Source organism: Magallana gigas, chromosome 10, assembly GCF_963853765.1.
Source record: "Magallana gigas chromosome 10, xbMagGiga1.1, whole genome shotgun sequence".
Lineage (NCBI taxonomy): Eukaryota > Metazoa > Mollusca > Bivalvia > Ostreida > Ostreidae > Magallana > Magallana gigas.
The window spans coordinates 14,720,782-14,746,742 of NC_088862.1; the positions used below are offsets into that span (position 1 = coordinate 14,720,782).

The following is a 25,961-nucleotide window of genomic DNA, read 5'->3' on the forward strand; positions in this document are numbered from 1 at the left end:
TTTACACGAATCACGATGCAACCGTTTCTGAAATTTCATTAAAAAGCATACTCCGAATTCAGTCATCTGCTTTTCAAATTGATAAAACTAGAAAATGGAGACCAAAAGTGAATGAATCACGTCATATTTCGGAGTAGACATTTCCTGATTGGCTGTTATATATAATAATTGTAAATTGTTAATTTTAGCTATTAATTCAGATTTAGGCTATTTGATTTTAAAATTTCTAAACTATGCAAAGTTAACGCTTTAAACAGTAAAATTAACAAATGTTGTAGGACATTGTCATTTCAGGGATCTTTGTCCATTCAATACATTCTCGTTTATTAAACGCACAATTTAATGCGTGTTTTGGAAAAATGAACTTAATTTCGAAAGCGATTTAATTTCAAATTTTTCGAAAGGCTAAAATAAAGGATTCGTAAATCAGATTTTAAAATTACGATAAAAACTTGTACTTGTTATTTTCTTAAAACTGAGATAAGTCCTATTCATTTACATGTACTACCATACGATAAATTAAGCATTTAAAACATAACAACCATGCAATATCTCTAAATTCATAGGTCTAATATTGGTGCGAGATATTTATCAATGAGAGAAAGATCAGCTGAGTTTCTGGTGAGAGGCATTAGGATATTGATGGAAAATTCCTTTAAATCATGAATATGACTGGTTTTGTCCATTATAAAGTATAGAAAATGTCTCATGACATTAACACAAAATACATAATTGTATATTCCAACTAAGCTGGACAACATGAAGATTAACATTTAACTTGGTTCTTCAATCGATAAGATTGTATATATCAATTGATCTATTGGTCACCCAAAATGTATAATCTATATAGATTTTGCTTACAATGCATTGTTCAAAATTTTAATTCAGTTTAATTAACTAAAGAGTCAATGAACGAGAAGGCAAATTCAGACTTGTTTTATGTACAAAATTTCTTTAGAAATGAACAGCAGTCATAACACGTGTTGACTGGAAGCCAATGAAACACCTATTTGATATGTAGTACAGCTGTGTATAACCCGTCCATATTTTAACTTCGGCTCGCGCGTGAAGTTCGGTATTAAAATTCAAAACATTTCAAAGATTGTACATTGCGTTTGGGAACTTTACTTTCGATTCAACCTTCAACTTCTTCTATTGATTGTATGAGCTCGTCCACCAACTGAATCATTGACGGCGTTGTGCATTCAGTTACGTAACTCCATTCCACAAAACACTACAACTATTGAACCCGAGCAAGAATATTTTGATCAATAAAGCTATTTCTTTCTGTTCTTTATAGAATTTGGTTTACACATAAAGGACTTAAAACGATTTAATGCGTGTTTTTATAATATATATTTACAGAAATGTATGAAAACTTTCTGCACTATTTTCTTACGCGTAGACTCAATTCATGTGTTCAACGCGTGCCATCCGGTTTGAGACTTCGGCCGACAATAAACTAATAGACGGGGTCACGTGACCCCTTCTAAAATAGGAAAATTCATTAATTAATAGGTATCCAAATGACATTGACCTTTGATCTTTATGTCATTTTGTTTGGCCAAGGTAGACGCTTCTATTCCAAGTGGTCTGAACTCTCTATGATAGATAGTAAAAAAAAGTTTGAATGACTTTATTGGAGTTTCAATACTATCAGGGTCAATAACTGCTAGAAGGGGCCTCAGATCCTTTCGGTATAAATAGATAGAAGAACCCTCTCAGTGTACTGAATACATTGGTAAAAGTTCCAAGTCTCTATCTCTTATGGTTCCAGAGGAGTAGCGATAACAAGTATTCAGTATAATAGGGGCAATAACTCTGCAAATATTCAAAAGTGTTTGCCAAGGGGCTTTATTTTTAAATGTCTTAAGGTGTCCTTCTACGTCCATGAAAAAGTTTTTTCTCTAGCACCCTAAACAAAAGAGATCTAAAAACCCGTTAATTAACAGATTTCCAAATGACCTTGACCTGTATGTCAATTTGTCAATTGGAAATTAAAATTCTTTCAAGGGCAACAACTACTAGAAGGGGGCCTCAGATCCTTTTGGTATGAATAGACTGAAGAACCCTTAAGTTTACTTAAGACATTGGTAAACGTTCCAATTCTCTATCTCTTATGGTTTCAGAGGAGTAGCGATAACAAGCATTTCTTTCTCAAAGGGCAATAACTCTGTAAGTTCTGGGAATTTTTTGACAGAGGGTCAACTGGTACCATAACTTTTAATGAGCAATTACATATATTGTACATAAAGTTTAAATTGTTTTTGATAACCCTAATAAAGAAAAAGTGACTCCGAGGAAAATAGAAATAAAGAAGAAGAAGAATAAAAAAAACATAAAGAAAACAAGAGGTCTTTCACCTGAAAGGTGGAAAGACCTAAATATGAAGTAACATGATGAGTTTGGTGAATTTTTGAACCCCAATAGCGCCTGCATGCCCGACCCTTGGGTCGTGCGTTTTCACCTTGAATTAAAAAAGAATCTTTTTTATGTGAATTGCTGGCTATTTGATTCACAAAAAGAAAGTTTAAACACATACATGTATTATCATATTTCTCTCTATTTCATAATTACACTTTCTGTACATTTTGTGTTTATTCCTTGCAAGTGATTTTTAAATATACAGTACTATCCATTTCTGTAGTCAAAATCAATTACATATTGAATGATTGATGCATCAAAATATCCATTTCCTGTTACAGCAACATGATAGTTCATTTCATGGTGGTGATATTGGGTTCATTTAACGGTAATAAACATTCAGATAATACTAACTAAAAGAATATCAAACTGTTTAAGATGTACTTACCTGCAAATATCAAATTCCAAAAGAGGAAACATTTTGAATTTTGTAAGCATGTACACGCGAATCTAGACGTCTACAATCTTGAGTAAAACCTGTTTTTGCTGAAATCAAAAGAAAGCCCGACACAGCTCTTGACCATCTCTTTCATTTCACAAATAATATCTTCGCTTTAGTTGTAACCATGCTAAAGGCGAATATTTCTTTAGAAAAATAACTTTCGATTTGTTAAAACGCCAGTCATGGCAAGCTCTAATTAGCGTGTGCATTATTCCAGCGTCCCAGAGCGTACTGCGCATTTAAAGACATCGGCAATATTCGATCAATATCGGTGAGTAAATTCGTGTTATATGATATCCCGTTAGATATTCGATGTTATGCAGGGTAATTGTGTTAAAAAATCTATACATTTAAACTTGCAGCCTGAAAACGCAATCGTATTGATTTGTGAGTCAGAGTATGAAATGGTGTATCTTTTGATACTCGGGCATAAAACTATTTTAACAAAGAGTTGGCTCTTAGCATAAGGGGTACATGTACTTTAAAATGTCTAAAACAGTGCTTCAGTAGGACTTGAATACATTCGCAGGCTGAATTCCGTAACTAGAAGAGTGTTTAGGCTAAAGCCTCAGTCACAACTCGCCGTACGTGTTTGGTGAACGTGCATGTGCTATGGGTTTTGCAAGTCGTGGCTCACGTGACTGATCATAGCATGAAAAATCGTGTTGAAGTGATTAAAAGTGCAGCGTAGGTGTCATGTACAATTTTGTTTGGAGACAGGCTATCACTTGCAACGTGCGATGACCGCAGGAACCGTACTTGTGTCTTACGATAATCGTGCAACAAACGTGCGTTTGCGTTACAAAAGACAGTATTAACATTAACGTCGTATAGGTCACTTGCACGTAAATTGTACCGACGTCTTTCTGTGCCTCACGATAGCTGCGCAGTTTTAACATTAAAAAAAAATTTTAACATTAAAAAAACTTCTTTTTCTTTAGACATGTACTGAAATAAATCTACCGTAAGCAAGTGAATATTGAACCGTCCAAAGAACTCCTAGAAAAAGAAGACTATTATTCTGTAATTTCTGCCTTTATGAATAGACTTGCTAACCTAGACGACACAAATAAAGAGCGTTTTGAACACATTATTCATCTTTCGTATCTACTACCACAAAAGGTAAAAAAAATTCTCCGACTTCTTGAAGAATTTCTGCGCAAAAATCTAATTTCATGATCAGCTATTTAATTATCAGATGATAATTTTCCTGGCCAATGTTATATCTTTGAATGCTGTTGCATTTTTGTTAATTATTTCCCGAACTTTACAATATCTTCGAAAAAAAAAACTTTGACGAAACTGTTAAATGAAAGTATAAATCTACAACGAATTACAGTGTACACTGCCTTTACAAATGTTAATATTAAAAGAGTGACACAATTAACACTTCAATCATTTTAAAAATCAATTTAATTTATGGAATTTAGATTTTAATATCATTATGAAAACAAATTTCAAAAAGTTTAATGGTCATAAGAGATGATATTCAATATTTCTAAAACGGAGAAAGTATGTTTTTAATTTACATGTCAAACAAAATTATCATGCTCACGAAAATTACTAGCATTATAGCTATCTGAGAGTTTCATTAAAACTGTGTGCCCAGTTTTTCCGCAAAGTCCTTCAACAACTTCCTTAAATAGGATGTGTTGGAGTTTAGTGAAGATGGTTCTTGTTTAAAGGGACATGGTCACGATTTTGGTCAAAAGTTATTTCTCCGATTTTAATGTTTACAATGCTTTAGTAAGGCATTTTTAATATGCAACCAAAATTTGAGTGTCATTTGTTGAGTTATAATCGTGTTACAGAGCTTACAATTCTTTGCTACGTAAACAAAGCCTTTGTTTACATTTTGAATGTTGAAGTGAAAATTACAGTTTTAGACCAAACATAATGTGTTAAACTTTAGTAACTGTTTGTTTATGCTTAAAATGAATAAGAAGATAGAAAAATCAGTTTGAAAAAGATTTTTACTGGTATATTTAACATATGTAAACAAAAACAGGGCACGAGCCTTGTTTACATTACAAAGAGTTGTGAGCTCTGTATTTTCCTTATAACTCTACGATTGACTCTCCAAATTCATTTGATCATTAGAAATGTATTCCTAAAGCATTGTAAATAATAAAAACAGAAAAATAAAATTTGACCAAAATCGTGACCATGCCCCTTTAAAATATCGTTCTGTGCGTTAATATTATTTGTCTTCTCCTCACTCCTAAAAGGTATATGATTCTTTCTTAGCAGGCTTGCGAGTCGAAGTAATTGGGAAATCTTCTGCCTTTTCTCTTCAATCTACTTATATCAGGTTCATTCTTGTCCTACTCTCCTTCTTTGACCTTCCACCTTTTTCAGTTTTCTCAAAAAATACGTATTTGTTTGTTTGGCTTTTGTTTTTAGAGGGGGATTAATAGAAGCTTTAATTGGATTTTGATGAATGGTAAAACTGTCGATTCTCTTAACCGTATGGGGATTTTTTAATTAACATTTTTATATCTATCATTTTTATGGGATATTCGCACGCACCACGAGCAGTAAGTATGACGTACGTGTACTGTACGTTTTATTTATATGTTGATGGTGAGCACATGCGACTTGCAATTAACCTAGGTGTAACTCAAGGGACAAGTGAGATCCCCTTACGTCATTCATGCAAGTCAAATCGTACGGTTATTTTACGGGTTCCTTGAGTGAAGCGCAAGTGCAACGTGCGTTTTCAGATTGTTATGCATGTCCAACAGCCACCGTGCGTGCTTACGGGAAGCGTACGTCCTTCCAAAACCGTAAGATGCACTTGCATGTGTCGCAAGATATTTATTAAATTCCGGCCGTAGACCACCCGTAGTAGCACGTGCGACGAGCTGTGACTAAGGCTTTAGTTATGACAATTTACGCAGCCGGTAAAAAGAGACTAACTTGGAACAATAAAGACGAACGATTTTCATTTTCATTTAAAAAAATTTTTTTTTGCTTGTAAGCATTGTTTTGGTCAAACATATGCTTAAATTCTGAAAACACGACAGATATGGGTTTCCAAATTAAGCTGCACAGTGTTTTATGCAAATATCTTCCATCATTTACTGTTTTGAATTGCAAATTGTAAGTATGAATGGGTCTTGAATCCATCCTAAAAGTACTTATATTTAAAGAATAAGTTTTTATTCATTCTTATTATTGATTTATTAAAATGGAGTGTAGAGCCTTAATGGGTCTTTTTATTTTCTTTTTATATGTACGTAAGCCATTTCAACATTTTGGTTGCGGGGGACTTGTCAGGCAATGTACGCTCTTGTACTTAACATAGTAAAATTATCGCAAATATGCCTCACCCCCCCCCCCCCCCTCCTTCGGCAAACGCCCTCCCCCACTCCACATCCCACCCCCATGGATTAGGAATTTCATGATTTTCGACTTTCAATTCGGATACCCTCTGGAAAAATTTTCTGGATCTTGTATATTGTACTATATTTATAAAATTGTTATTAAAATATAATGTAAACGCGCTTGCGAGCTCATCCTACAAAATATGTATTTGTTTTTTATTTTATAAATAATTTATGTTACGTTGAATTGGTGAATTAGAACGTAATGATTGATATTCTTGCTACATGTATATTAACGCATTTTATTTTTCAAACATGTCACAAATAATAAGGTATCTGCAGAAACGAGATATATCGATTAAGACAAGGGGGCAGTTATATGCAGTTCGTGGAAAAATGTTCTTATTTTCAGTGCTTGAAGTGGATATTCATGTATCATGTATTTTTCAGCTTTATAAAATGGAAAGTACAGCTGACACATGGGTGTTTAACTTCAGATTGACATAAAATAGGTGAAATACATAAAAATCCCAGCTATTAAATGTACATAATATGTATGTAATTATGAGCTTTCGGAAATTTATTGGTTGGGAAAACTGGATTAATCTTATATCATTTATTTGTACTAATTTTCGATTTTGATTGACAGTGATTTACTACGGTCATCATGGGTTACGACGTAAAAGGGACTCTTAAAACGGAACACATCATCACTTTGCCGATAATTTATATATGACTTACCAATTTCATTTCAAAGGGGCCTCACTTAGAGTACCGATCAGACCCAACCTAACAGAAAGCAAACTCCAACTAAACCCTGGGTTTACTTCCTGGGTTTACTCTGGGTTTACTAGGGTGGACCCAGAGTAAACCCAGAGTAAACCTAAAGTAAACCCAGATTGGACACAGAGAGTAAACCCAGTCAGAAATATACCCCTGAAAGCAGACGCTAGCTGTGTATTCGGAATATACAAAGGGTAGGAATTACAGGCAAGTAGGATGGTACATTGTAAGATAAAATACTAGTCTGCTTCACACTTCAGTGCATACAGTTGACCTTAAAAGCAATTTTAAAGTAAACCCAAAGTAAACCCAAAGTAAACCCCGAGTAAACCCAAAGTAAACCCCGAGTGGACCCAAATTTTTAAAAAGTAAACCCAGAGTAAACCCCAAGTAAACCCAAAAAGAAAACCTGGGGTTTAGTTGGGGTTTACTCTGGTGTTAGGTTGGGTCTGATCGGTACTGTACAAGTGAATTAATGTTGTAGCAACTCCTGTGACAAAAACGCAAAATGCAAACTTACAAAATCATAACATCACAAAATTGTATTTGGTATCCAATTATTAATTCATTTGATAACTCAAGGATAAAGAGCGAGTTTCCATTTGACTATTCTGAGCCTGTAAAGTTTACATTTATGGGAGTTGATTTTAATCAACTCTCCCATGCAGTTACTCTCTCAAACCAAAAGTGAAACAGTGTTTTGACCTAAGCACAAACCATCACGCTAACAATATCTAGTTCTTGAAAATATTTGGTTTATTCGATGCAATGTATGCTGAAGCATTCCTTTTCAAGGAAACGTATTTGTAAATACCTTGAAAATAGTCAGATTTTAAATGATACGAACAGTTTAGATATTTTTAGGTCGTATGTATTCCTACGCCAGAGTTCAAGATAGTCTATTCAACCCAATGCTCGACTGTCTCCGTAAATATCCGACAAGCAGGGAGTCATTCTATATTTAGAGGTCGCGTCATCGAGCTATCACGTGACCTGATGTACACATTGGCAGAGAGTTTCTCTAGCTCGCCGGAGATTAACAACGACAGCCGAGAGTATGGTTGAACAAGAATAGAGTCCAATATTGCGTGGCTCCGTATCATTTTCCAGAAAAATTTAACAACGACCAAGAAATAGTCACTGTGACCAAACTCCCCTTTTAGTGAATTCTGTGTTTAAAACAGTGTTGATTCAGAATACAATATAAACACTGTTTAAGAAGAGTCACAGTCTAATGGCACAAAAGTAATACACGTATCTTTAAAATCATAGAATGTTTGAACCATTTTCCATAACAACAAAATTTTTTTTTACCATTTCCTAATATGGTATAGATACAATATACCGGTGGCTTATTTACATGTATTCTATATAGTGACAACCTACAACAAAATCCCGGTCCAAAGACAGATTACATGTTTAAGTCAAATATGATTCTTGATGAGTGAACAGTGAGTGAATAGCAAAGGTATAAAGACCATTTTGGAATACACAATGTAGCATTATGCAGTGTTCATAAATGTACCAACCCCAACATAAGAAAGGTTATACGAAATAACTAGTAACTCTTTAAGTGGGGGCATTTTTCAATCTTGTTATTCAATTTTTATCAGCAGTTTTAGAAATCCAGAGTTCTGCCATCACTTGTCATAAAAGGTAAATGTTCTAGGGATGTCACTTTTCGTCTTTTCTTACCTTTTTTGCTACATCTTCAACAATTTTGACTGTTGTCATTAATTAATTATGCTGTTTAGTTTAAGAAATATTTATTCAAAAATATACATATATAAGTATATCAGTGAATCTGGATTGCACAGCAGCCAAAATAGCCTATATTAGTTCTCTCCATCTGAGATCAAGGTATAAATATTTATAATACTAATAGTACATATTTATATACTTTTCAAAGTTTTACATGGACGTTTTTTTTTTTACCCTTTTGGAGCTCCACCTCCGCCCCGGCCGGGGCTGGCTTGAACTCACGACCTCTGGAACCCATCCACCTGGAACCCATCCTCCTAGCAGTGAGCGACCACCGCGCTAACCACTGGGACATCTAGGCAATGTTACTAATTTTCTTTAACTAAAAAATAGTTCATGGCTATAAAATCATGTGTAAATTTTTAAGATAGATCTCATGGTTAATTTGGTAGCCATCCAGTTTCCTTCAATGGATATAGTTAGGACACCGAGGTAATTGTGAAAAGTAAAATTATCAATGAGAATAAAAAGGACAAGAGAAACTAAGACAGACTTTAGATGTGAACTTATCTGATCCAGGCTTGTCGTCATCGGTAGAAAATTTCAACTTATTTTATTATTCTGAATCATTTTTATCTTTTTTAATTCATTATGCATTTTTTTGTTCACATTTTTAGAAATTTTTATCTAGCCTTCTTCCAAGGGAGAAATTAATTTTCAAAAAATTCATAAGAAGGTATAGGACACTTCATTTTAGTTTTGTTGTCTTACAGTGTAACGTTTTTCGTTAAAGCATAGGCTTTTGACCTGAAAGTTATAAGTTCAAAACTGATACACAAAAGTTTTATTCATTTATTTTTTATTTTGATATTGCATATTATCGTCAAAATTGTAGAATTTGAAAACCCTGAAATTTGATTGCTATATTTTGAATATGATGAACTCCTACCCGCGTAAACAGTACAGTGTCCATTATTACAGATAGCTTCCTACATGTATATGTTGCTAGAATTGTGGGCACGTAGCGATAGAGGACACCTGGGAGGAAAGGGGAGGGCGGGCTGGTTGATGGCTGGCTTCCCACTTGATACAGTATTTTAAACAGACATTTATCGTTTATTTATGTTTATTTATATTAACTTGACCTTAAAAATGTTTAATTTCCTATTATATTTTCCTCTACTCTGATAATAACATATACACGGTTCGTAACGTTCGCCATTTTGATTTTTTTACCGGATGATCTGCCACTTTTTTTGTTGCAAAATTAAACATTACAAATAATTTCGTTCAAATCGCCACTTATTACTTTTATGTGTAAACCTTTCATAAAAAAAATCGTTAGATCTATCATAAGACATATCTTAAGATTTTCATAAAATCTATCACTTCCGTTTCACAAAACTATCTTAAAAATTAGAAATCTTAAGACAGTTTTTTAAACACACTTCATGCTTGCATATACTAATTTTTTTTATTGCGAATTGTTAGAGAAAAAAAAATATCCTTGCGCGGAGGCTGTTTATATTTTTGTTTATATTTATTTTTTAGATAGTGTATAATTTAAAATCTAATGAGATGTTTGCTCTGAAATTGATTCTGCACCAATTGAATGTCTTTAACCATGGGGGAATGTTGTTGCTATACAAAGTATTATGATGTCTAACATATGAAATTATTTTTTCATTAAATAAACAGAAATAAACATTATTTTCATTAATTAAATTAAAGTCTTATAGTATAAATCGATTAACCGCTGCATTTGCGTCTGTACAAACAATAGATTTGTTCGAATGCACTAAATTAGACCATTTAACAAGTGAAAACCTTTTAAAAATCCACGACCGCTTTCAAATATGCCAGCGAGTCATTTGATAATTTTTTCTTTGGTTTCATTCGTAGTTTACAACACCAACGCACGATGCTTTCTTTAGTGCCATTTGAGCATTTTATCCAATTAACGTCTTAAAAATTACATTTTTAAATACCTAACTGTTATTAATAATTTGACTAAAGAAAGTTAATATATATCTTCGTAGAAACGACTGCATGAAAAAAAGCTGCGACTAATATAATAACTCTCCTCTGCTTAACCAAAATATAGGTTGATGAAATGTAAAGTTTGGACTTAAGACATGTATCTGGTTGTTGTAAGATTAAAGGCAGATCTTAATATATGATAGTTTTGTGGAACATCGATGATAAAATCTTATGATAAATTTTGGTCTTATGACATATCTTAGTCATAAAATAGTTTTTTGTGTAACGGACCCGTGATGGTTTATTTTTCATCTAATTAAAAAATAATTGTAAGTCAGGAAAACTTTAATTTCGTTTTCTTTTGTTTTACATAAAAATTGGAAAAGAAAAATTTTTAAGTATGAATTTTGTGATAGGTATTAAGATATTCATTTATTTCATAAAAAATAATACAATTGAAATGATCTATGGTTCTTAGAACCATAAACCTATATATAATCTTTTATTTTCGCAATATTTTGAGTCATATCGCGTAACAGCACTCTGTGACACGCTTATAGAAAAGTAACAGTTACAAATGAAACTGATGTTTTCCTTTAATTAATCAGCACTTAAAGTAGATCCAGTGTTCTGTGACGTCACACTTTTTTGTAAAACTATGAATTCTTTAAAAATTGTGCAAGATAGTTTTATTTATTTTATGTGAATATAATCACATGGATGTAATTAGAATTATTGGTAGGTTAAAGATATTTTCGCACTTAATTTTATACTTAATTTCCAAATTTTTATATATTTTATCTATGCAAAGGGGAAATAACTCTTTTCTGACTTTTCTCTCAGTTGTATGTCTAAATGCTATAGTTTTTCTTATTCCAACGATTAATTTTAAAATATTTTTGTAATTTTAGTTTTCTGATAAAGTTGACATTAAAATTAAACAAGAAAAACAAATTTCTGCCTACAAGATTTTACTTTTGACAGAAAAAAATACATTTTTCTAATGCTAAAATATGCTTTAGTTTATGTTTATCTGGCATCTCAAAAAGTGCGACGACATGTATATTTTTTCTAACAATTGATGACATTTAAGTCTATTAAATCGAAATCAGTTCGGTTTTTCAACTTTCCTCAGAGAATTTTACGAGTATGGAGCTACCTTAAGAAAAAAAACATTAAATGTTTGATTATTTCTGTTTATCACCATTGTAGCTACTAATTCAGAACCTATGTCGGAACATCAAGAATATACAATACGATGGATTCATCATTAAAAATTTCGTGGGTCAATGAAATTTGAAACGCAACTGCTTAGATTGGAATTCTGCATGGCATTTATGTCATGCTTTTGAAATCGGAACAAAGAACACAGACATGCTACCAAAAAAATACTCGTGCAATCTATAAATATTGTTATATTTATTGTTAAATTTTTGTGCACATGTGCGGCTTTGCTTATATTGAAAGTGTGACAATAAAAGTGAAGTTTGCCAAAAACACTGTTCTCTATCTAACGAAGAAAGATATCTTACCTTATGTGTCCACATTTACACGTTTCAAGTTATATAATTAACGTCCATGTGTTTGTTGTTATCTTTGAGATAAGAAGAGGGTGAGAGGGAGAGGAGGGGAAGAGTGAGAGTGAAACATTCTCATTGACTGTCTCTTACCCCACTCATCTTTCATTTCTCTCCTTCTCTCTCTCCTTCTCTCTCTCTCTCTCTCTCTCTCTCTCTCTCTCTCTATCTCTCTCCCCATTTCACTTACCTTCTCGCTCAGCTTTCCCCTTTTCACTAAGGGTGAGAGAAGGAAAGAAGGGGTGAAAAAGGGATGAAAGATAGGGAGGATGGAGCAAGAGGAGAGGGAGGTGAGAGGAGAGAGAGAGGGGCGATATGAAAGAGAGTGGGACGAAAAAGAGAAAGGGGAGAGAAGAGAGAGGTTGGGGCGAAATGAAAGAGAGTGGGGCGAGAAGAAGAAAGGGGAGAGAGGAGAGAGAGTGGGGCGAGAGGAGAGTGTGTGTGTGTGTGTGGGGGGGGGGGGCATTAGAAAGATAGTGGGGAGAGTGACGTAGTTGGGCGAGAAGGTTGTACAAAGTTAAATCCATTACCATGTACGATTGATATTTAAAAACACGTTAACATGATTGTGTTATTTTTTTAAATTTATGCAATGTATATTAGGAACTGGTTAATCTAATAGAATTATCACAAATTCTGCGAAGCTTAATTATATTAAAGGCTATTTCCGAAGCAACTACTCGGTAGATTACTTGTGATGAATGATTCGGAGATAAAATGTGACGAGCTGAGAACTAACTCGAATATAAGTTGATTTCTTGATTTGACAAGATCCTATAACATGTAATAAATTCATCGATATTAAAAAATATTTTAATAAAATATTTAAAATTTGGTAGGGGACTCTAAGCAAACATTTTTACGTCCAAATGAATGCTCATTTAAGTTATTTCCAAAGCCCCAACATGCAATAAATAAATTAAATGATGTAAAACCTTTTTTTGTCATTTATGATTTTAAAACAATTGACTGTGTTTCAGTTAATTTTGTGAGGAAAGTTTATAAGCTGTAAAAATCCTATGAGATTTTAACCGAGTCAATACAAATTCTTTTAAAGGGATTTGGACACAATTTTAGATCAATATTTTATTTTCTATTTTTGATTGACCAAACTTGGAATGTTAGAATTCAAGTTATAGGAGAGACACATAGGTAAGAATTCATTGTTTTGTAAACAAAGCTCGAGTTTTTTTATATTTTTTTACAATGGTGAAAAGTATGGAAATACAATTTCATTGACAAAATGACTCTTAAAAACAAGGTTAACTTATTCAATGTGTTTATAAATAATATTATCAACAGAAGAAAGTAACATTAGATTGAAATTTATACTAATAAAACACATATGTAAGCAATAACAAGGCTTGAGCTTTGTTTACAAAGAATTTCAAACTTGCATCTTGCTTATAACTCAATATTTGACTTTCAAAAATTGACAAAGCATTAAAAATACTCATATTAACCATTCGAAACATCATTTCAAAACTTTTGAGCTTCAATCGCGTCTAAGTCCCTTAAATGCTGCAGTAAATGTTTTTTTTATTTTTAAACTACAATCTTAATTCAAGTGTAGAATTCGAATATAGAACTGAACATTTTATTCACAGTATACGTATATCAAAAGTGTTTAACAATATACATGTATATAGCGCACAACATATATAGGACAACTCCAATCCACAAATAAATTGTCGCTTTTACAATTTGAGATTTGCTGTCTGTTCAAAGAATTATATTCTTTCAAGTGTTAACGTAATATATGATTGTGCCCAAATCAAGAACGAGAACAAAAAACAAAACAAAAAACAAAAAAATCCAAAAAGAAAGCACTTAGCCTCTAACATTCGATCAGAACCACATAGTGAACCAGGACTATGAAGAAATGCTACTGATATAATGAATACACAAAGAAGCTTAAGACCTATAATTTTGATATCAAAACTTCTTATTGTTTTTACGGTCAGTGATCTTTAAATGTGCCCTCAATTTCCATCTGAGAGATTTTAATTTTTGAAACTTACAGTTTTCACTGAAGATTCAGTCTACATTTTGTAAAGATCCTGTCTTTTCTATAAGATTGATGCATCACTATATAGCTAACAATCCAATCAGTTTCTATAATGCTTTAATTCTTATCTGTGTTAAGCAGATCAGTACCGTACGGTATATTGCTGGCGTAACAAGGTATCACTTTTACACGAGGTCCTGTTAGGTATGTACACGTTGGTGTCTCTGCGGACTTCCAAATCGACAAACCGATCATTTCCCGCTTTAAATGTGTATCTATATTCTCTGATTAAACTGTTTAAAGCATCTATGTTCAACAATTTATATTTTTGCAACTCATTTGTCATTTCTGTATAAATGGGTATGTCAAGAGTACTTATCACTCTCCGGTAATCCGCTCTTATGTTTAGCACGTCATACTGAGACGCCGCGGGCAGCCAATTCAACTTCCTGTTTCTAAGTTGGTCCAAATAATAAAAGCTGCTATTGGAATGAGTATCGATAATCAGTTCAAAGACTTTTTCAATATTCTCTGATGACTCAACCGTGGAAAATACAACTATTAGCAAAATCATCATCCAGCGCCAAAATTCTAAAACTATTGCCGAATTCCAGTCTGGATATCGCCGTCTGAGCTCAAAATTTCCAATGTTTTCAACTGGTTGCCGCCTTACAATGATGTCACAAAGAAAGTGGGATCCCCAAATATAATGCGTTCTATGCTCAAGAATGTTTTTCCAAACGTTGATTTTTGTCAAGAAATAGGTTGGCATGCAAGTCTGATCAAAACTTTTGACAAAGTGAATAAAGATATAAAGAATGAACTGAAGCTCATGGTCAAAATCTATCAGGGATTTGTACATAATGGCAGATTTAAGTGCATAAGACGTCAAATATTCAGACTTGCCCATGTGATCGCTGGTAAACAACAGTTTAAGAACACGGTGGCATTTCTTTTTTCCACTGTCCATTTTCCTAATCATTTCGCTTTCTACATGTGCAAAGGAATTTTGCCAACAAATGCCCTCGTTATAATGTTCGCATGACCTTGGAATTAAGTAGCAAACTTGGTTATGGCCTATCTCGTCCATTCTATTGTCTGTGGAGTCTGCATGTAAAGTTTTATGGAGATCTTTGTAGATCACAGGAAAAGCCGTTAAATGTCGACTGCAATATTCATGCTACTGTCACCGTTTTTCTTCCAAACAAAGTCAAATGTCCTCTTTCTTCTCTCTTCCAGCCATACAATGTTCCGGATGGAGTGATGATTGGTGAAATATATTCAAGTTGTGACGGTAGAAGGGTTTCAAATATTCTCATGCATTTATGAGGAGACAAATAAAATCCTTGGCAACAGTCAGACCACTGTTTGGAAATTTCGTTTACTCGGATTTTGGTGAAACCTGGTCTACATCCAGATTCCAAACTAATTCCTCTATCGCTAGTGATGTCATAATCGAACACTGCGAAGAAATCGAACTCATTTGGTGCCAAAATCTTCGTCTCTTCGTACATGCTTCCTATTAGCTGTAAATCTTTGACTTTAAAACGAGCATCTGGTTTTGAGATTCTATTATGATATTCTTCATCATATGAGAAACGGCTTGATTAAGGTGATCATCTTTAGTTTTGAACAATGTGTCATTGTGTTTAAGTTCAATAAAATCTGATACAGCACGGGCTGTCTTTTCAGTGAATCCCCGCGTGCCACGAGGTTTTGCAATTTTGCTCACCAGTCTAAATCTATAAGATGGAATACGAATCATTGACATGCTCAATTGGAATTGGTGTCTGAAAAACAAGAAAAACACGTATTTTGTATTTGTTTTCTATCATAGTGTAAAAGAAAAATACCAACAACCAACATAATAATATTAATAATACTAGCCAAAAAAAGTCAAACAAAAAGCTTAATAAAAGATTTAACGTTATTTTTGTGATTTATTAATGTACACAAATTTAAGCGTAAAAAAGTTATATTTTTTCTTTTTGTTGCTTTACCTAAACCGAGAAATGAGTACGAGTGCTAAAACGTTTGTGTGTGTAATGTCTGCCTTGTATTATATTTATAAGACAAAGAAGCATTTGACATTATAATAATTATATTTATATCCACCAAGTATGATTCCTTCTATTGAAATTCCAAGCTCTGTAGAAACTGACAGGACTGAAATCTAAACGCCCCGTTTATCGATTGGTCGAAACCTTCAGCATCATGAGAAAAATCACAAACTGCACGAAATAATCATAATGCGACCCAGTGGAAGATTGAATTTGCTGACAAGGTCATCGTATCGCCCATAGAACTTACAAAAAGATGACTTCAATTGAGGCTCTCAGACTCCAATTTCCATAAGAGACGTTTTGGCTGTTTCTTTCGACTAACGTACTACTGTACATAAACAGTAGTTCAGTAAAGTTTACTAACTTTTTCGATCAATTAGTTAATTTGTCAAAAGGAAGATGTAAATATAAACAATAAAATGCTTTATTTGGTGATTCATGCGGGTTTTGAAGGTAGCGATCATTGCAAAAAAAAATATATAATCCCCTAACGCGGGTTATGTATTTTTTCAGCAATGTCGCCACCTTCATATCCCGAATGAATCACCAAAAATCGTTTTATTGTTTTAATGACAAGAATCTATCTTTTAATTGTGCTTCAGTGTTGGCGAATGTTCATTCTACAAATATATTATGCATAGTAACAGTGCAGATTTAAGACATGTGATATCGCAATTGAAAGTAATACTGTAAATTCCTATTTGAATGCGAGGAATAAATAGAAATATAAAGTATTTAAAATCTCCCTTTGATCTTTTAAACAAATGTAAATTAATTGAAAGTATGATAAGAGATTCGGCGTTTGCGACTTTATATTTTCGTGATTTGATGCAAAAAGGTTGAATCGCGGAATTAAGTATTTGCGTTTTTGCGTAAAATAAGGAATCTACAGTAAAAATCAAAACAGTAATAAAATATCATGTTTAAAAGGTTAAATTTTTCGGACATTATGGAAGATATTGCATTTGAGTATTTCTCTACTCTCCCGTGCCAGGACCAACACAAAGTCCGTATAGTATGAACGAGACTTTAATTTCTGAAAAAAGCCATTACAGTTACATTGATTGTAATTCATACTTCACACTGTAACTACATGCTGTGTCATGCTTGGGACGTGTAATCGGACCGATGCAACTAGTGTTACATATACATAATAAAGGTGACATCTGTTGGGGTTTTTTGCCAAATAATATTAAAATCAATACAACAGGTGACCAGAAGGTTCGAAGAAAGCCGCAACAAAACAAATTTCTTTTGTAAGTAATTTTGTTAACATGATTGATTTTGAATTAAAAGAAAATAAAAGTTACCACAAATCTGAAGTTTACAAAGGTAAAATATAATCCGTTGCGTATACCTAAGGTTAAATAAGTCATTGACGTTAAAACGCAGAGACTATTGGGTATTTTAAAATATAATACAACAGCGTAGGTCCATTTCCTGATTTTCTTAAAATCTTTAAAACATTTAAATTACACCCATTCTTGTTTTTGAGGCGTCATTCTCCGATCTTTTTGGTCACACTTTCTTCAAATTTGATTTTTTTTAAAGAAAATCTCTCTCTCTCTCTCTCTCTCTCTCTCTCTCTCTCTCTCTCTCTCTCTCAATTCAATGTTACAAATAATGTACTTACTTAAGCTTGTGTTTACAACCTTTTTATAAAAAAAACCCCAAAATGCTTCTACTATTTAATAGGTTTTAAATCAAGATAAAAAGAAAGTAGGGTTTTCCTTTATTCCATAAATAAACTTTTCGAATGTTCGTTAATATGTGTGTTGGACTCAATTTAAAGATTTGTTTTGTTAAATTCTAAAAAAACCCATATAGTTGTTGCACTTTATTAGAAAAAAAAACTTGAAGCATATATATAAAATAATTTTATAAATTTGTTTCCAAGAACTGTTTCTTGCATAAATACTTTAAAAACATTTGATGATAAAGGATGTAGGTTTTACATCTCCGTATATGTTTATTGAGCATGGAGTCCTATACTGGAGACTTGTTGACAACTCTGCTGTGCAGCTATGTTATGCTGTATTGTGCAAACAGCATAATAATCATCCGGAATCAAAACTCAAGAACGTCTTCCATATTTCATGCAAACAACCTTTTTGCAAGTTAAAAGTGGTTAATTTGGAATAACAGTTTGTTGCATCACATGGACGTCGCACAGGAAATTGAACCCCTAGTATATATTATGAGTTATGTGTTTAGTTCCGGTGTTTTATTTTTCGTAATTTTTTTACAAAAAAAATATTCTTATATTCTTATTCTTTTGCATAAAAGCCCGATCAAAACATTTTGCAAATAAATTGAAACTCATTATCTTATTCTTTATACATTATTTTCCTAATCAATTCATTTTCCACATGCGCAAATGAAATGATGTTCAAAATAACATTATATAATGTTAAGCTTGATAGTTTCCCCTCTCTCGCATGCTAGTGTGCAATAGTTCAGAAAAATCCCGGTGTATTATATAAAAGTTGGCATGATGACCATTGTAATGTTAAGAGTGTTAAACACCAACATTCCATGACTAAGAAAAATGTCCTCCATTTTCTCATCCCAGGCTTATAAATAAAGTCCACGGTTCAATACGCTGTGGTCATGACAAACATAACCGTTTATATGTAACTATACATAAGGATCCTGGCAACAAACCGACCACTCTTGGCATTTTTTATCATCTTGGATTTTTGTAAAATTAGTTTCTAAACTTAAACTGTCTTTATTGGAAATGATCATAATAAAACCTAAAGAGGGTTTTAATTCATTTGGTGCCAAGCTCTATGTTACCTTTGTTTCATGCTTTCTAAAATTGTAAAGCGATGTTGAAGCGATGGCCTTATTCCTATGATGGTATGAAAATATTCCTCATCAAACCGCTTGACTCATGCTATTCTTATAATATTATTCTTATTATATTATCATAAATTGTTTCTTTGTGTTTGATAATTAATAAAGTAAGACACGGCCTTTCCTGTAAAATTTCTTAAATCCGAATCTTGTAATTCGCTTACAGAAGATACCGTACAATTATTACACTGCATTCAATTTACGATTACATAACAAAAGCATAAGTAAAATACAATGAAGTGGCAAAACAAAAGAGTGTTTTACTGATAAATAGAAGCAACTTACCCCAATAGTCACGCGCTGATTTCAATGTAGAGGTTTCATGGTATTTGGCGTGCAGGTGTAGTGTATGTAATTGAAGAAGTCCAATTTTAAACGAGATGTATCGATTGTTCTAAACTTGTTAACAGACATAATGCATGGAGAATGTGTTTTAGATACATTTATATAAACTCAACCAATGAATTAATAATCGTTGGAATTTTATGTATATACACTGTGTGTACCACTGTGTGTACCATTGTATATTAATTTTGTTACATGCATACATATAGTGCAGTATTTCTTCTAATATTTTGCATTCTTCTTCTCTTTCTTTTTTCCTTTTTTTCGTATTAGTAAGGAAATTAACATTATGGAATGAAAAGAAAAATTTTGTGAATAGACATTTACATATTTTTATCAAGAACTAGATTGATAAAAATAATCTTGCGTATGCTTTTTTAATTTATCAAATAAGGTTAACCAAATGCCATTTTTACATCCATTTTCCGTCAACAAATACAGTGTATGTACGTTTAAAATCATTTTTTCTAGTAAATAAAATACCTCATAATATGTGTTTTCAAGCCGCATACTAGTAGACCCTCTCACGATAACTGTGGATAGCTTTGGTTTATTGGGTTACCTTTATTCGGTCAATGCAAGAGGTACTTGAAGGATAAATAAATACTTCTTGTGTCGAACTTGATAATAATCTTGTTTCGTATGATTTGATTATTGATAATTTCTATATGCAGTGTAATGGTGTCTTCGAAACTAGTCCATCTGTTAAGAAATACAGGATTTCTAAACTCAATGTCTTGCTTCGCACAGGATTTTGAATCGGTACACAATAATATATTTTTAACAGCTTTAAGTACTGTAACCCCTTTTAATCTCTGTCTCTACAATTTCCCCTGCTCTTGTCAAATGTTTATCCCTGTAATTTATTATGACTCGAGAAAGTTGTGGAGCAAAGTACAGAACAAAATCTGGAAAATTTCAAATTTTGTATGATCACGAAATTTTACTCAATCCCTTTTTATAATTCTAAACTTTGTGAATTGAATACCAAATTACTAAGTAACTTGCAGGTCTTTGGTGGGTTTTTGCATGTAAAGATAATTTTTTAATGAAAGCTATAACTTGTAGTTTAATTGTATAAAACTATGGTATTATGATAGCTTTCTTTTTTGCATCTTATTTCTGATTCTAAAGTACCATTCTTTTACTTGAGAAATCCGTCATACTTAAAATTATCATTTAATTATGAAATTAAAAAGTTTTCAAACACATCAAGTTTCGATGTCTTTGTTGCCTTAGTAACGTGAACATTCTAACAAATTTAGAATGTCTTATTCGGCCCAAGTGAAAGTATCAAACTGAAAAGAGTATTGTGGAAATAAATGACCCAGCTGTGAAAAACATCAATATCCAGCGCCACATTACAGGTGATATTCCTGTATCCAATGCATAATCTAAAAAACCGGCCTGAATTTTCCTCATATTTTTTTTCAATGAATGACATAACACTTCGGTAATTGTTCGATTGTGAATTCATATAGTCCGCGAAATCGTTGAATTTTAATTCATTTTTAGAGAAAACCCCATTATTCCTCTTAGAGTTATTTACAAAACTTAAGTTATTTTCATCAAGTTTCTGTCTTTAGGTTCTTATTTTTGTAAATATTAATAAGAGCGTTAGTAACCAACGTAATTTTATTAGTTCAGTGCACAGCTAAAAAAATTACTGTCCATTGTGTTTTGACAAAAGAATGCAGATTGTAAAGACTCCTTATAAGACTTTAAATATGTTTGTGATTGATTTGAAAAAAGGGCAGTAAAAATACTTTATAAAGCAAAACAACTTAGAAGTTTAATTTGGTATATGTTGTGGTAAAAGCGTTACAAATTGTATGATTTATTACCAGTTTCAGGTATTAAAGTAAAAGAATTTATAGAAAATGTCGACATCTTTTCTCTATTCGGAGGAAGTCTTTTGGAATACCTTGCACAATTGTTCAATGTTATAATCCGGGTCCGTTGTATTGCAATGCAATATCCCCGTAGATTCCCCTTTTCAGCCGTGCATTGAAACACTTTGAGCTACAGGGAGGATTTAAAGGAAAAACCTTTAAAAAAATCATACTTAAGAATAAACATCGTTTAAACCCTGATATATTTATAAACGTCGAGTTATTAAGCCAAATATGAATTGAGGATATGCTTGGGAAGAGTATAGTACACCTAAACATTATTTATAACTTTAAAGCCATCTCAGTTATTAAGGAGTCCTTAAACGGGCTAGGTGTTCATGACCATTTTAAGACTACGAATATTGATTTTCTAAGATGAAAAGCTTTGTAGAAAAATAGAGGGAAATATTTACAAACAAAATATAAAATATATGTATAATTTCTTAACTGGATAATAGTTAATAGTTAAAAGTATCATAATTAAAAGTTTAAGATGGATATGACGGACAATTTGTTGGTCACACAGTCTCTTTAATGATGAGATTATGAAGGTCAGACTAATATCGTTTTTAAAGAAAAATAAAACTCATCATCCTAAAAACTTCTTTTTTACTGAAAAAACAAAACAAAACCAAAAAGTATAAAATATAAAATTCATCTTATGGTCCCCTGACTTTTTTTATTTAGAGTGCTTTATCAACAGAGCTATCTTTTGATCAAACCGATCAGGATTTAAATTCCACGGTGTTCAATACATAATGATTGGATTGACAACAAGGAAGGCTGGGATTTCCATGTTCTTTTTTTTTTAGGAAATTGGAGTTTTCAATATAATATGGACTCCAGTATAACCTTGTAGATGTAAGTAAATTATGTTTTACTATGGTCTATTGTAACAAAACATAACTAATAATTGATTTATTCACAATCTCCAGAACTTTTCAGCAGTATGGCAGTTCAGAACATGTCAGAAGCAGTGTATGTGGGAATGTGTCACGAGATAGGGACCCCACAACTGGTGACCTCTAGGAGAGATATGCTGGATATAATGGAGCTCTTGCAAAATGAAAAAAGAAAATGTTCCATGGGTATTATGATGCACAGTGGAAGTTACAGAGAAGGTTTCAGATTAAGTGGTTCTGACATAGACTTTATGTTCTGGCCAACTAACTACCAAGTGATATTTGACTTCTCTCAGACTTTGTTTTACAACTTACACAGACAGGCACTGATTTTCTGTGACAGTTCTGAGAGTCCACCAGGATATACATTATTTTTTTTACTTTGGCTACCATTTGAAAACGCTACAATAGATGTGTTGTCATCATGTGTGAGATTGAATGGAAGGACCTATATATCAAGTTCTGAATACAGAGAGATAACATGTTTTATCTTTACACCTAATGCTAGAGTCCATGGACCATGTAGCCGTGGGACGTACGGTTCAGGAGATTACGATGATGCTCATTGTTTTGTAAGCGACTTTTGGCCTCCTTCTGCCTCCTCGTGGATAGGCAGATGTCACTCATGGCCTCCACCTTCTGTAGTCAGTGACATTGTCAGAAATGGATGTCACTTTGTAGCAATAGGACACAAACTAGGAAACCATGAAGAAGATGAATGGAGAATATCTTTCTCTCGGGCAGAATTCAAACTTGTGTACTCAATGAATCACACACAACTCCTCACTTACGGTTTGTTGAAATTGTTTTTAAAGGAAATAATTAACAATGAACTAAGAGATGAAGATAAACTGCTGTGTTCCTACCACATGAAAACAGCCATATTTTGGGTCATTCAACAAAACATACTACCCGATTGGTGTCCTCAGAGTCTTCTGGACAGTTTTTGGGTCTGCTTTAAACTCATTCTTAAATGGGTATATGAGGGAAGCTGTCAAAACTTTTTTATTCCAGAAAATAACATGTTTCTGGGCAAAATCCATGGTCAAGCACAAACAACTTTATTCAGGCGACTGTATGGTTTGTATGAGAAGGGTATAGCATTGCTGCTACACAGTCCCTCCATTAGGTCCTCTATTATTGATGTTCTCTGTAATCCCAGGCTCATAGTGTGTACTAATGAACATACTCTAATATCTGAGGCTGATTTTGATTTAGAATTATTTGATGAGATACTTTATGATAATGTAATGCACACACCAGACCTGCATAACTGTATAACGATATTGCACACATTAGTACAGTTAATTGGTTCACCCCTAACAAAGTATCAAACTTTAGGTTTACAATCACATACAGTAACTATCTTACAGTGTACTGCTTTTATATTACACAACATATACTCACATACCAGTGTAAACAAAAAGATGTATCTTGCAGATAAAATATCCTCTCGCATTCTGAAATTAACAGTTAAGTTTGGGTGTGTTTCTGACATGTTGTACGTTGCCATGTATTATTACAAGACACACAGATACAGAAAAGCTTTATCTGTAATAGAAATGACGAAAGTCAAGTTAGCACAGCCTTATTTGATACATTGTGGTCGTGGAGACAAAGAAATGTATACTGCGGCTGTAGGAGGACAGTCCTGGTCAAACAAAAGGAGACAGGCTATAGCAGATAATATAAAACTTTTAAAAGATATATGTTATATCAATGAGCTCCTGCCAGAACAACAGTATAGTAGTCAAAATTGGCGTCCTTTTTTGCGTATTCCACCATTTGTACTGTTACACATGTTAGAGTTTTTGTCTTATAGACATGTTGACATAATGAGAGCACGAACAGCTCTACGTGATCTAGAGGCCCATGTCCATATTGAGCATAGGCTGTATATTTCCTGGGAGATCCTTGGGATCTGTCAACATATGGCAGGGTATGTCCAAGCTTCCCTGTATTCATACCAACAATCACTAAGAGAAGATACATTCAACGAAATACAAAATGTTACAGCACAGAGAATCAATAGTTTACAATTATAGCCCTTAATCAGAAAATGTATCATTTTCTTTAAAAGAAAATTGTATGACATGGGTAATACATGTTTCATACTATATTCAGAATCTGACAATTTACAAAAACAATACCGGGCATAACACAAAGGTTGTAAGTAAAAAATAAAAAACCTCAAACTGTCCGTTCTGTGAGAAAAAGAAATATTCAAGGCCCGAAAGGCCAAGGACAGTTCTTTCTCTCACAAAATGGACAGTTTGAGGATTTTATCCTACTTAAATTATTTCTCTATTGTTAACTTAATAAACCGTCTCAGGCATGAATGGTTGTTAAGATAACGTAACACTATTGATTGTCCATTTTAAAAAACAAAAACAAAAGGTGTGAAAAGAATGGTGTATTGTTGAATTTAATAGACAAGACCAGGTAAGTTTATAAGATACCTAAGGTGATTTCTGGTTAAAGCTCAATGAGAAAAGATGTCTTCATCAGATGGAGAAAGTATATTTTGACGCATTCAAAATTTAGAGATCTAGAAGAAAATGTAAATACGAATAGCATTTTTGAGTGACATTTTAGACAAGAAAAAAGAAAAAAAGCAAACCACCGACACGGTTTGATTTATGACTGGATTTGTTCTCAGATGTATCTGAAGAAGAATTAATAGAAGTTAGTTAGGGTGTGGAGAATATGGAGAGATTTCTAAAACCAATTCAAGTGTTGCAAACGGGGGAAATTCAAGTGATGGCCAGTGTGAAATAAAGATGAAAATGTGCGATCCCTGTGATTCCAATAGCAGTGCACCTAGTAAAATTAATATTACCTTTGGAAATATGGCTTTCTCATTCAAATTATGATGTGTTTCTGGAGTCATATTTACAAAACCATTCATTGAAATGGTCAGCATATTTGTTGTACATATACTACCGGTATTATGCCTTTCTCCGGAATGGTAAATTCATATTCTTGTAAAATACTATTTAAAATACTAATGTTGGTATTTATGTTTATATTTGAATTAAAGTAAGTTTTCTTGACTGTTGAGGACTATGTGTGTGTATTGCTTTCAACATTTAAAATCTGTACATTAAGTTACCTGTTGCTGTACATTAAGTTGGAAAAGCTGTCGCTTAAGTTTAGAATCGGCAGTTTTTTCCACTTAATATAAAGCTACCAGGGTACATGTAACTTAATGAACAGGATTTGAAAATCCAAATTCATTACGCTATATAATGTACCAAAAATTATAAAGTATTACATAACAAAAAGGTTTTAAGAAATCAATACTATTTCTATTCTTTTTCGGTCTGTTTAGTTTTTTAATTATTTTGCTTCTGCAATAATGTTCATATGATCTCAAACTCAAGTGGAAAGCTTTCATGATGACAACTGTAATGATAGGGGCTTTTTTCTATTGATGTGTGACGTTAAGACCGGTTCAAATACCAGAGCCAGATAGCTCAGTCCTGACTAGAAATTCAGGGGGCCCGCGTTCGAATCCCAGTCTGGTCCGTCATTATTTCTCCCATCCCGTTACAAATGTTTAGCACTAAGAAAATGTACTCCATTTTCCCATCCAACAGGCTTATAAATGATAAAGTCCCTGAATACATGTATACTTGTTTAGTAGGACACGGTCATAT

General features: G+C 33.0%; 2 protein-coding genes across 4 annotated transcripts in view; both read right to left on the reverse strand.

The window, feature by feature from the left end:
* Nucleotides 1-3,189, reverse strand: part of LOC105338984 (uncharacterized) — a 90,473-nt gene extending 87,284 nt beyond the window's left edge. For 2 of the 3 annotated variants that reach the window (XM_066073247.1, XM_066073246.1), the window contains exon 1: nt 2,813-3,189. In XM_066073247.1, the coding sequence (XP_065929319.1) occupies nt 2,813-2,862 (50 nt within the window). In that variant the 5' untranslated portion in view covers nt 2,863-3,189. The remainder of the gene's footprint in view (nt 1-2,812) is intronic. The other variant, XM_066073248.1, reaches the window with a different exon arrangement.
* The window catches only part of LOC105320971 (cyclic GMP-AMP synthase-like receptor), a 160,893-nt gene that overhangs the window by 106,049 nt on the left and 28,883 nt on the right, over nt 1-25,961 (reverse strand). The gene's annotated exons all lie outside the window — the stretch shown is intronic.